At 40.3% G+C, this 12,935-nt stretch overlaps 2 protein-coding genes across 5 annotated transcripts in view; one reads left to right on the top strand and one right to left on the bottom strand.

Annotated features, from left to right (window-relative positions):
• LOC128737669 (neurabin-1) overlaps positions 1 to 12,935 on the bottom strand; it is a 141,289-nt gene that overhangs the window by 54,293 nt on the left and 74,061 nt on the right. For all 4 annotated transcript variants that reach the window (XM_053832347.1, XM_053832350.1, XM_053832349.1 and 1 more), the window contains one exon: positions 333 to 1,684. In XM_053832347.1, coding sequence (XP_053688322.1) covers positions 333 to 1,653 — 1,321 coding nt within the window. In that variant the 5' untranslated portion in view covers positions 1,654 to 1,684. The remainder of the gene's footprint in view (positions 1 to 332; positions 1,685 to 12,935) is intronic.
• Positions 8,389 to 10,362, top strand: LOC128736407 (uncharacterized). Its single transcript, XM_053830890.1, has 5 exons — positions 8,389 to 8,662; positions 9,023 to 9,403; positions 9,463 to 9,634; positions 9,690 to 9,769; positions 10,175 to 10,362. Exons 1-5 carry the CDS (start codon positions 8,389 to 8,391, stop codon positions 10,360 to 10,362), a joined length of 1,095 nt encoding a protein of 364 aa, XP_053686865.1.

Below are 12,935 nucleotides of genomic sequence, written 5' to 3'. Positions count from 1 at the left end.
TAAAACCGAACCTGTATATTAGACACATACGTCAATTTGACTTTACTCTGCTAAAAACAACGAGCGTTTCCGTATCAAAGCGCTATTAAAGTTACATAAATGATTCACACTTATATTATCGGAATGCGGCTGCGACTCGGAATGGAAAAAATATTTACAACCTAATTACTGATTACGGTTTGCAGCAGCTTCATCATTGGCTTTCGATATAGGGTGTACTCCTGTTAGTTATCACACCACACACAAATTACTAGCTTTAGTTTTCTTGATTCCGAATTAGATATTTTGATCGCTTTTCTTTAAAGTATGAACTATGAACTATAAGTACTTACTGCTTTTTTCCTCTGCCGCGACGCCTTCATCTTCGTCCAGCTTGCTGCTGTCAGCACCGGTGGTGTCAGCTGCCTTTTCCGTCGGTTCGCTTTCCTGCTTCTCGTCCTCGGTATGAATCGGAGACGATGGGCCCGAACTGGCACTGGCCCCAGGACTGGGGGACGAGCTGATGGCGTGTGCAGGCGAGGTGAGCCCGCTCGCACCGCTATCCTTTTCAGTCGATTGTCTCCGAAGGCCACCCAGTTCGGGATATTTGAACGATTTTGCCGTTGGTTGTTCGTCCAAAGTGGTTTCGAGAGATTTCTTGCGGGCGCCCTTCTCCGGTGGTTCATCCGATTTATTCCGAATTGGTGCAACCGGAGGTAATGTTGCAGTAGTGGGTACCGCTACCGGAGGAGGTTCAGCTTGGCGAGGAGGAGATTTGAGCTTTTCTGGGCTAATTTTCGTGGGGCTCAGCGAACTTGGATCGGTTGCGTGAGGAGGAACTGCAGGAGGAATTTTCGTTGGTGATGGGAATGAACTCTGACGAATGTTTCTAGGTCCCTTCTCCGGCGGTGGCGGTGGAGGAGTCTGTCTTTTTGGAGGACTAGGTGGAGGATCACTGGGTGACTGTATTCTGTGGGGTGCAGGAACCGGTGGGTGGTGAATCTCTTGTCGTTGATTGTTAGATTCTTTGGGTATTTGCACATTACTGCTTCCGTTGGTAATATGGCTTACTGAAGTACCACTGCAATTGGCCGGTGTTCCTGCACTGGCGATAATCCCTGTTCCGGGAACGGTTCGTATAATGTCACATCGATTGAAATCGCCGGAACCTTTCGTTGTTCGCGTCTTCGAAAAGTGTGATGTCCAATTTTTCTGCTTTTCGATCAACTCCCTGGAGTTGAACTTCCTTTCAGGTTTTTCGGGTTTTTCCGGCTTTTCAGACTTTAACCGTGATTGGTTCAATATTCTATTGGAATCAAGCTTGCCAATACCGTTGGTAATGGGATGATGTTTCCTTTTCGGGGAAGGAGATCGATCCTGTTCGGAACCTACCTCCGACAGATTGTCCTCTTTGCTATTGGAATGTGACATTTTAATACTGAATGGCGGAGGCCTATTGACACGTCCTTCGCCCAATTTTTCAAACAAGGCTCGAGCGTTATTAAAACGGGCTGCGTGGGACTCTGTTCGCACCACGGTCGCGGTTGGAGATGGCTGATTACCCGACAAATCCTTGCCAGGGTCCTGAGCTAGTTCCACTGGTTTGCGCTGGAACAGGTTGGCTATTTGAGAGACTTTAGGCCCCGATGGACCTCCGGATGCTGATTTGTCCATCTTGCGGCGAGATTTCACAAATTACCGAAACCTAAAAGTGAAGAGAAAAACAAACATTAGATTACGTGATTAGCTCATAAAAATGTCACTACTGATAAGCAATTACGACTGCATTCTAACCATTTTTGCAAGTGCAAACGTGTAACCGACTATATCCGAAAAATTAAAAGCAATTTGGCAAAGCCTGAATTGAACAGCAAAGCGCATAAAAGCTTCTTGTTAGCCAGCAAAACACCATTCACCTCCAATCAAATGGAATTCTCAAAAAACACTACAATCAAACTGCGGTTTTATCGCCTCTTCTTGACCACACGACGATGTCGTCGTACCGCTGCCTGCACTGGTAGCTGCCGCGTCTGAACTCTAATCACCAATCGTCGCTGGCGTCGTCGAAATAATTGGCACGGAGGGAAAGCTCGGTGATGAAATTGAAGCCGGAACTGGCAATCGGCGGACGCAAATTATCCCTAAGTGCCTCGTTTTCTTCTACTACGCTACGAGTGCCAGCCGAGCAAAATAGCATCCAGTCGGACACAGCTACACCTCATAAAACTGATAAGATATGACGAACCATTCTATTCTTATCTGAAGCCCTAGAGAAGTAGACCCCATCAATGAGCAGTGGTAGTCGTGCAGACAATGCACGTGAAACCTACGGAAAGTGCTTTTGGCTTCGTATATGTGTGAAACGCAACTATTTTCACGGGAACATTAACATTAGGATGTAATGGCTTTTTCGTAATTAGTGGCAAAAAGCCTGTAAGATTATCACAATAGCAGCAGCGGTAAAAATAACGATGTAAACCACCGTTGTTTTCGATAAGCTGACAAACTTTTTCGCGCACGTTTGAGTGGGCATATGTCGTTTGTTTCATATGTCGTGTGTGAGAGCATCGAATAGAGTAATCAGGTGCATTTATAATTTGATCATAAAAATTATCAAAATGATCATAATTTCCTACTTATTTGCACACGCATAATACAGACATTTAAGAAGCAAGAGTTTGCATTGAATTTCATTGGAATTTCCACATTTAACTTATAACATTTTCGTTTCAAGCTTTCACTAGCTTAGAAACATTTGAAGATAATATTTCTTCTGAGAAACTGAAAACAGAAAGTTGCAATCTCCTAGGTGGCCAAATGTCGAGCACCAGCTTTTCAAAACATTTTTGAGCTTGATTTTTTTTTGTTTTTAGTGGAAAGGGTGTACTGATTACTGAACATAAAAATACTGATACCTATCTATACCTACTTATTTTTCTAAGCCTAAATATGATATGGTGGTACACCACCTTTGGGCACCCCAGTGGAAAAAAATATGTGGTAAACCTTGCTGGTGCTTCCTGAACATTGGTTAAAAGGTGTTACGATAAAATTCTGTTCAAACAAGAAGGGAATTATCTCCGAAATCCAAAGTAGCTAACGTTATTGTGTTAATCCCTCTAAGGTCTACATCATTTAGGCACGGCAAAATACACTGTCCGGAACCTGAAACCGGAATGACTACTGAGAGACATGCGGTGAAAGCCAATTGTTTTTCTGTCGAGTGCTAATATGTTTTCATGTGCGACATTACGTATATTACTGATGTCGAAATGTCCCTTCATGGAAACCGGTTCCGGATTTTCCATGCCCCCGTGTTTTCGATTGGGCGGTGCTCTGGCGTGCTAGCCGCAAGTTTACCGGGTCCTTGACAAGCGAGTGTTCACCGGTTTGAATCTTAGTAAAATCAGGCCATTCGATGTTAAGTTACTTTATCATGGGTTTATTTTCAGGCCCCTATACAATCTTCCTACTGAATTTTACGTTTACTAACAATGAAGCCTCTTGACAGAGCAAGTTATAAGAATGGTTCTTGCTTGAGGTGCGAATGGAGTCTCTTGTTCAAGGGCAAATTATAAATTGTTCCACTACCTGGCTTTAGGAACGAGATTGTTAATGCAAAAGTAGTAAAGAAAAACACATGCACACATTGTGTGGACATCTGCTTTACCGATCATGACCTGACTAAAAGTAAATTTGTACGCATATAACATTCTATAACTCGGGACTGCAGTGTCGTAGAAAAACCCATAAATGACTGGATTGCAGTATTTTTATTGAGCTTTAAGTTTCACTGTAATACACCATTGCATTCCACTGGTTCTAATAAATTCTCGAACTTTTTTCTTTATAGAACTTATCATACTCGGCACAGTTGAAGATGCGACTGAATTAGCATGTTTCTTGCACTTTGAACGCATTTCTGTAGCACTGTACTCTCCCCCAGCTTCGCCGCAGTCGTTGTTTGATAATTGCCCATAATTTTTCAATGGGTCGAAACTCCGAAAAATTTGGACGGTTCATTTTTTTGGCACGAAATCGACGAAATCATTGGCTGCATACCACTCTCCAGCACCAGTTTAGAGTAATGCCAGCTAGTGAAATCAGGCCAGAATATAACGTTACGCTTATGTTTACGAATTAATTGCAAAATCCGTTTCTTCAAGAATTCAAGGTTCAGTCTTCAATCCACAGCTACATATTTCCTTGCCAGATCATGGCCTTCTTAACGAATTTATCAGCACGTAAGCTACATCGCCACGCCCAGCTTTCGTCGTCCACTGAAATACAACCGTTGAATTTCACCAAAACTTGCTCGTACAAACGCATAGCACGCTTCTTAGCTACCAAATTCTGCTTCAAGTGCCGATTCGGATGTTTACTGATACTGTAAGACCTATAGCCTTCTCGGATGAGGATATTCCACGTAGTTTGATCATCGTACCTTCTAGGCATATCCCGAATGGAGATGCCAGGATTGGACTTAAGCAGCTCAATATCTTCCCCCTCAACTTTCGGTCCATAGGTCCGGTTATCTTAGAACTCCTTTGTCGCCTTTTTACGCCTAGGTCCTCTTCATAACCTTTTAGAACATAACACACTGTTGATTTTGGCATTTTTAACACTTTCGTCAACTTTGATCCAGACCAGGTTTCGAGGTGTTTGTGCAAGATTTTTTTACGTCGTTCGAGTGCTACTTTGTACTGCTCTGCAACGTGATGGAATATTTTGACGAAACTTGCACCAGTTGTTCTTCATAAACATATAAATCACAGTGCAGTTCACTCATTGCAACGCAAACAACTACAGTCAAACAAAAATATACTCGCGCTGGGTAGATGTGCGAAAGAATGCTAGAATTAGGAAAGCGTAACAAAATCTTAATTCTAGACTACAAAGCATAAGACGCCCTGGTGGTGTAATTGGTTAAACATCACGCTCAACTAGAGAATGAGAACTGTGAGTTCGACTCTCACCTTCGCTAAGTCTATATTTTCGGCCTAATATTAAGAATTTTTCAGTTTGCCTAAATCTACATTTTGCACATTATACATTTACTCTTCCACAACATAAAAACAAAGCTATCCCAGGCAACAATTTGAGATTTATTGCAGTCTTATTGCGATTTTTATGACCAATTTGGTCAATAGAACCGTCATAAGTGTGTAATAAAACCAGCATTGTTACTTGGGTATGTTAAATGGTTCCAGTTCCTACCACAAGGGGCGTGCCGGTGACGCACGAGAGGCGTCCGAAGTTACTTTTACCTTTAGGCTTTAGCCGGGGTTAGATATAGAATGGTACTTGCTCGAGGTGCGAATGAAGCCTCTTGTCTAAGGGCAAATTATAACTACTCTCCACACTTTCTAGGTCTAGAGTGCGAGATTGGTTGAAAAGTAGTAAGAATGAAAGCATAAAAGAAAAAAAGGGGGAAAACACCGACGCCTAAACACGGATAATAAGCAGTTCGCCCACTCTATAGCGATACTGCAAAAAGAACGAAGTGCGGAATATAACACCTGGATCATATCACAATATATCAAAATGACGACCAGCATTGACACAACGAAAAAAGGCGGTTCTTGTCTTTTGGTACCACCAGCGCGTTGTTGGTGGCATATTACTTTATGGCCTTTGTTTCATAATGGTAGAGTAACAAAAAAATTCATAAATTTCCAGATTGATGGTTCCGGTTACAATCAACATTTTACTTGTCAAGCTACTGGTACAGGTAGCTTTCCAAACTCTAAGCGAACTTCGACAGTTTCATATGTTTGAACAAGTCTGTCCTTTCCGGCTGCAATAAAATACCTACAAAGCTATTTGAATTCTGCCTTGACGTAGGTGTTGTCATCCAACATCACATAATTGGACTTCATCTGCATCATCGAGCACAACTTCCAGGCTCCTGTTTTTGCCACCTTGTTTTATTTATCGCAGCTATTTGCAGTCACCTTTTCATGGTCAATCCGACCATTGTCCGACTCGTTTTTTAGCTCGATGCATGGATGTAGGCTTGTTAGCAACATCTCGGAAGGGAAGGTTGGGATTCCGGTTGAAAATACTGACCTCTCTTTTTGCCGGCGATGCGGCCTTCCTGGCTGTAGAAAACTTTTAATACATTGATGATAGTTTATTGGGAAACTTTCAAATCCTTGATGTACGAGCAGTTCAGATTTTAGCACAGAATTTGCATGCGTTGCTCCCCTTATTTGGGCGCCATTTTGATATCTGAAGAGCAAATGTAAAAATCACAATGGAGACATCAACCTGCTCATGCAGCAACTTTGCTCAAAATATGCTCAATATGTGCTCAAAACTATCGACGGGCAAAACCGTTCTCTGTTAAACGTTGTGCAATTAGACAATCCGTAAGTTACCGACAACTATGCGCGTCTGCTGGGTAAACGTCTACATTCCTCTGTGTAGCTAGATGTTTCGACTCACGAAGACAGATGAGGTAGAATAATTTGGCAAGAGGAACCACTGCAGAAGTGGAAAGAAGGTGTGACTTGAGCTCGTCCCATCTGCAAAAAGGGATATCGGTTTGATTGCTGAAATTACCGCGGCATTACGCTGATCAACTCCCGCTCCTCAAGGTCGCCCTCGTAGATCTTGTTACGTCGTCTATTCTCGAAACCAAGAAATTTCGTAAGACAGTATCTGACGGGCTTTACGGGTGCCTGCGCAACTACGGATTAAATATTCACACCACGACAATTGACAATCCAGAAATGACGGGAGTACAACATGTTCACATATTTTCATGAATTTCAGGGTAGCTTATGATATAGTCAAGCGCGCTTGACTATATCATAAGGGGATTTGATAAATAATACAAACAAGAGAACGGTTATCCGGACATACTGACGAGGTTGACCAAAGCTACCTTGGGGTACGTGGTGAGATAGGTGCGTGCTTCAGGGGAACTCTCGAGTCTCATCGAATTGCGCAGATAGTTGCGGCCAAGGAATTCTATATATTATTCAATATCGCTATTGAAGCAATGATTTAGCGAGCGGGCATTTAAACTAGAGAAACGATCTTCTGCCAAAGTAGTCAACTACTAGATTCCGCCGACTACTTTAATTTTATTACTAAAAACTTTGCGACGGCCGAGGCTATTTACTCCAGACTAAAAACAGTGGCTAGCAGAATTGGGCTACAAAATAATACGTCAAAAACTGAATAATTTTCAGAGAACACAACGTTCGCCTTCCATGGACAGTGACTATTGACGGCCATGAACTAGGGTTGGTTGATGAGTTCATATATTTGGGATCTCTGATAACCGCCGAAAATAATACGAGTAAGGAGATTCAAGCTGGATGTTGGGTCTACTTCTCCCTCCGCAAGGCGCTTCAATCAAGCAGCATGCGCCGCCATGCAGCGCTGACGATGTAAAAAACACTAATAAGCCCTGTACGGACTTGGGACTGTAACTTTACTTACTGAAGATATACGTGCATTTGCGGACTATTTTCGGCGGAGTATCAAACGGAAGGCTTTGATAAAGCGGGGTACGCTGCTGAAAAGAAAACAGCTCAAGAAAAAATCTTGCTATTTACCGAAGAAATTTTGACAACTCCAATGCAAGCAACCACCTGTCATTTTTTCTTGTGGTAATAATTGCGCCGGATATTATTCCGTACGGAAAAGTGACGTTTTAATTCACCTGCATGTAAAACTACGCCATCTGAACGTGAAATAATATTTCTTATGAAGTGCGTACTGCTTAAGAAATCGTAAACGAAATCGATTTCTTGAGCATTTTTTGTCCTATCTTTTTACCCATTACTTTTCAGCAGCGTACCCCGCTTAACCGCCGAAAATAATACGAGAATGGCGCATACGTATGAACCATGAGCTGTAGGCATTACTTAGAAAAATTCACGTCCTAAACCTGGCGAAAATTGAGAGACTACGGTGAGCCGGCCACGTCGCAAGAATGCCGGACGACTATGTATTGAAATCTGTTCTCTTCAAGAACCCCACCGGCACCAGGAATAGTGGGGCCCAACGTGCTAGATGGCTCGACCAGGCTGAAGGTGACTTGCGTGTAAACGCGAAACGCTCAAAGAATTGGCAATGAGTAACCCAGGACCGAGTGCAGTGGAGAGGGATTCTTGATACAGCAAGATCCGGCTGCTGGAAGAAGATGAAGGTTTTTTCCTGGTGGAATTGAAATAACTATTAGTTGACTCTACATTATAAGCTCACTTTTTAATATAATAGAAAGTATGAGTGAGGTAGATACCCCTTCTAATCCACCAGCAATCGAGTGCCAACGCATAGGAAAAACTGCGATATAGTGAGATAACGTTTTCGATTGCTGCGATAAAGTTGTCAGTTATCAATTTGAGCTAGTGCAATATAGCATCAATTTCCTATACTGGAGTTCTGCTGGAAATGGGAAAGCTTGTCAATAGTTTTCAATTATTCGCTGTTATAGTTTCGGCTAGCCCGCTGAGAGCTGTTGCCGTTCCATGTGATAGTATTTTCGGCTGTATTGGACAAATTAAATGTGCTCCGGACGAATACTGGGCACCGACCGCTTCCCTCGGTGGGTGTTGTCCCGGTTGTGTGAAAGGGCTTGGGCTGCAGCAGACCGGTTGTGATATGGGTAACCCTTGTGCACCAGGGTTACTATGCACCAAGGGAGGAGTTTGTCAACTAGATAGATGTGAGTATCATCAGCCTGTGTGTACTGCGGGTTTAATTACTCATAATGGTTATACTATCTCGGCACAATGTTTCAATGTATCAGAAAAATTATAGAGGCATATTGAAACGAATAAAGTACTTTCAAAAACTCAAAAAGTTAGTTGGAAAAATCACTAAGAAAATGATTGGATGCTTGACTTCCGTATACATCAAGATCACTCGTCCGTCAAATTAATATAAAAATTTTAATGTTTCGCGGCCTTTAACTATCCCGTTGATCACTAACATTACCTCCGTTGTTACGAAATACATCAAAGGCTTACTTTCACCCACGTGTTTAAAGTCAATCATTTTTGATTACCTACTAAACATCACACAGCAACCTGTTTGGCCACAAACCACATACCGCCGAAGGTCTCGTGGAAGCCCAGCTGCGATGCTGCGGGAATCTACCAGCCGAAACAGTGCCGCGGTGATCTTATGTCCGGCCGCTGTTTTTGCTACTCCTCCACCGGAAATCGAATCTTCGGCTGGGATTGGCGCGGCAAAGCCAAAGATATGACCTGTGCTTGCAGCCGTCGCCGCGCCGATCTGGAAGCAACCGGTAGGAACGATGTAACACTGCATTGCACTTCCAACGGAAACTATGAGCCGCTGCAATGCGATGGCGGTGTTTGCTGGTGTGCCGATGCGAAAACTGGCGAACCTTGGCCACGGGTACCCGGCGTATTGCCAGCAATGTGGAAGAAGCTGCCCTGTTGTTAGTTGCCTTATTCTAGCGGATGACGTTGAATGGTTAGTTTTACTTTCTTATTACAGATAACAGTTCCCTTCATGGTGATCAGTACTTGCGACAATGTGAAAGTGAGTCGTTTGCACAAAATTTAATTGAAAAAAAGTTTGCCATCCACGGGCAAATGGATGTGACCCACACGTACACAGTGTGCGACTACGATGGAACATACGGAAAATACGAAATAGAACGTGGCATGTGAGTACCCACATATGGCATGTGAGCATATGCGGATTAAAAAATTCGATTTCAGCGCATATTGCACCTGGCGTGATGGGAACCGCATTACACCGTTTCAAACGAGCAGCCTGAAACTGAATACGATGGACTGTAGTAAGTTGAAAAATAAAAAAACTGACTTTGTCTGTCCGCAGTCAGTCGCGAATGGTTAATCGCCTACAAGTATACTTTGTGCTTCACATTACAAATTGACCAATGTTTACCATTTCGAGTTCACTATCACTTTGTGTGTTTACTTAGCCATCCGTCATGTTCTTCATGTTCAAGCAAGAAACGATTTGACTTAAAGTAAACATTACCCCTCGATGCACACGCAAATACCGATGCGGTAGCGGTATATTACGTCTGCTTAGCGTCACAGTGCGTTTGCAGGTGACTTTCTTCATGAGATTGTTGATTTTGTTGATTCAACTTCGCTGCACTTTTCACACCTTTATGAATTATTATGCAGAGGTAACTTATTCGGTTTATACAAAAATAGTTTGTTTTCCACCGTAGATTGTGCCCGCGATCAGAAAATATTCGCTGCTGCCGGCATCGATATGGTTCTACTGTGCGAAGGAAGTGGAAGCTACACACCGCTGCAGGATCGTAATGGGGAGCTGTTTTGCGTTGATCGGCATGGGTTCGAGGTAGCGTCGCAGGTAACAACGGAGACCGATTGCGCCGAATACATGTTCATGTAATTTGTGACGACCGAAAACCTTGTGTAATGTATGACTGTCAACCACTGGCATTCGTTGATATATATCGTATCAAAATTTACCCTATTTTTATCTAGAATAGAGACCATAAGGAGGATGGCAAATATTTTAAAGCTTTTAACTGTTAGAGGAAACATAAAAAAGCAATAAAACTATCGCTAAAACAAGTTAAATGCTTGTTTTAATCCCAAGATTACTGACAAGCATATGCTTGGGGCACGTGCCCAATCTTCCGTTTATGCCTGGTGCTAGCTTTTTTAATACTAAGCAATATTTAACAATACATATTTAACAAATTTAAAATTAACAAAAATTTCTAAAAAACTAATTTTTTCAGACAACATTTATTTCCAAAATTTGTGAATTGCAAAAAAATTACTCAGCAATCAGTAAAACATATTAAACGAATTTTATGGGTAGTATTTTCCTAAAATACAAACAAAATGGCGAAAATTTTCATAAAGAGAAGTGCCTGCTTCAAGCTTGATAAAGCAAGTTGGAGACGAAATACACATCTGTCAACAACGCTCATCACTCACTCAAAAATACACAAAAATGAACAAATGAACGTAAGTGACATACCAATGACGTCATAATGAAATAAAAAGTGACATATATAGAATTAAAAATAACAAAAAAATGGTTCAAAAACAATACAAAATAATCATACCAAAATGATATAAATTGATCATAAAAAATAATATAAAAATAACGCAATAACGAAAAAACACAAACAGGACCAAAATATTAGCCTAAATAAATTAAATTACTCAAAATGATATGTGCAAGCATAATAGAAACAGAAACTGTCCAAATATGATGCAAAAATGGCCGAAAATATGTCTCACATTAATACAAAAATTACGAAAAAACCCGAATTAATCCACCTAGCGGCGTGACCTAGCCTTTCTACTGCCATAATAATCATTATTTAATTTCTCAGGAACGTCTATGTATAATTAACTTGACTATATTTTTAAATATCCGTTCCGTATTCCTCAAAATCCTTATTTGCCAGTAAAATTACCAACGTATTGCGTAGAATAATTAAATTTTCTTTCCTTGGGTGCGTAAATACTTGTAAAACCTTATTTAGTTTTATAATCGGTCGGCCTTAACTTTTGGGCTTCAGAGCCATATACGAAACTTGTTTTGAATTGACAATATGAAATATGTGTTCATAACAGATTTTTTGATATTTTGATATTAATACCATACGTTCAAAAGTTAGCATCTTTGAAAAACAAGAGTTCAGAAAAATTATTATTATACTTCGCTTTTGAAGACAAAGGATATCGACAACAAAATGATTAATCTCAAAATTTTACTATTAGTTTGCTTGGCTTCAATTTTGCGATATATCTGAATTAGAAAAAATAACTGAATAGAGCATTAGATATGAAAAAGAGAAATTGAACTTTTTCTTAGCTGGCGCTCCTTCAGATAATTATTTTTGCATGAAAATCAAAACTTAAGCTTCTTTTCAATGTACTTTCATGAAAAGATAGTCATTAGCTTGATCGCATCGTTTTTACAATGTTAGAGGGTTAGGAAAACAAGATGAAGTCGAAAAATAGTGCAAGCTGCGCCTTAAACATGCTTGAGAATAGGAAATATGATCGATATGATTTCCAGTGCTTGTCATTTTTGATTTATTTGTTGAAACATGATACATGACATAAGACATCTGTCCTTTAAAATGTCATTAACGAAAACAAATCTTACAAAATTACTACCGTGCAACGTTTACTTCCTATTTTTCATATAACATTTCTAAGCTCTAGTATCTATTGATTAAAAAGACCTACATGCTTAAATTAACTGCTTTTCTTCGCTGTTTGCTTTTCTTGTACAATTGTGAGTAACAGCAAGTGAAGAAAATGACAATTGAAATCTGAAATCAAAGAAAAGCAAAAGCTTTTCGATTGAATCCCACTATTTAATATTTATTTGCAACAGATACGTAGTTCGCCTACGACGTGCAGGCTTCATCAGTGTCTTATTTCAAAGCGTATACGTATCTGTCGCGAATAAATATTAAATAGTGGAATTTAGTCGGTAAAAGTTTTTTCTTATCTTTAATTTCAAATTTCGTATTCCACTAAGAGGCTTCAAAAACTTCAGACAATTGATTCAGAAAAGTGAGAAACATCTTTTCTTGAATTTCAATGCAAATTTAAAAATTGCAAATTGTCATCCCAAGTAACAATTTGAGTTTTATTACACTCTTATGATAGCATTCAAGACCACAATTGGTCATGAAAACCACCATAAGAGTACAATCAAACTCACATTGTTGCTTGGGATCACATTCACACATACATACATACATACATATATACATACATACATACATACATACATACATACATACATATATACATACATACATACATACATACATACATACATACATACATACATACATACATACATACATACATACATACATACATACATACATACATACATACATACATACATACATACATTCATACATACATACATACATACATACATACATACATACATACATACATACATACATACATACA

The sequence above is a fragment of the Sabethes cyaneus genome, chromosome 2 (assembly GCF_943734655.1).
Source record: "Sabethes cyaneus chromosome 2, idSabCyanKW18_F2, whole genome shotgun sequence".
Taxonomy (NCBI): domain Eukaryota; kingdom Metazoa; phylum Arthropoda; class Insecta; order Diptera; family Culicidae; genus Sabethes; species Sabethes cyaneus.
The sequence above is the reverse complement of the archived record's forward strand: the minus strand, read 5'-3'. Positions and strand labels throughout refer to the sequence as shown.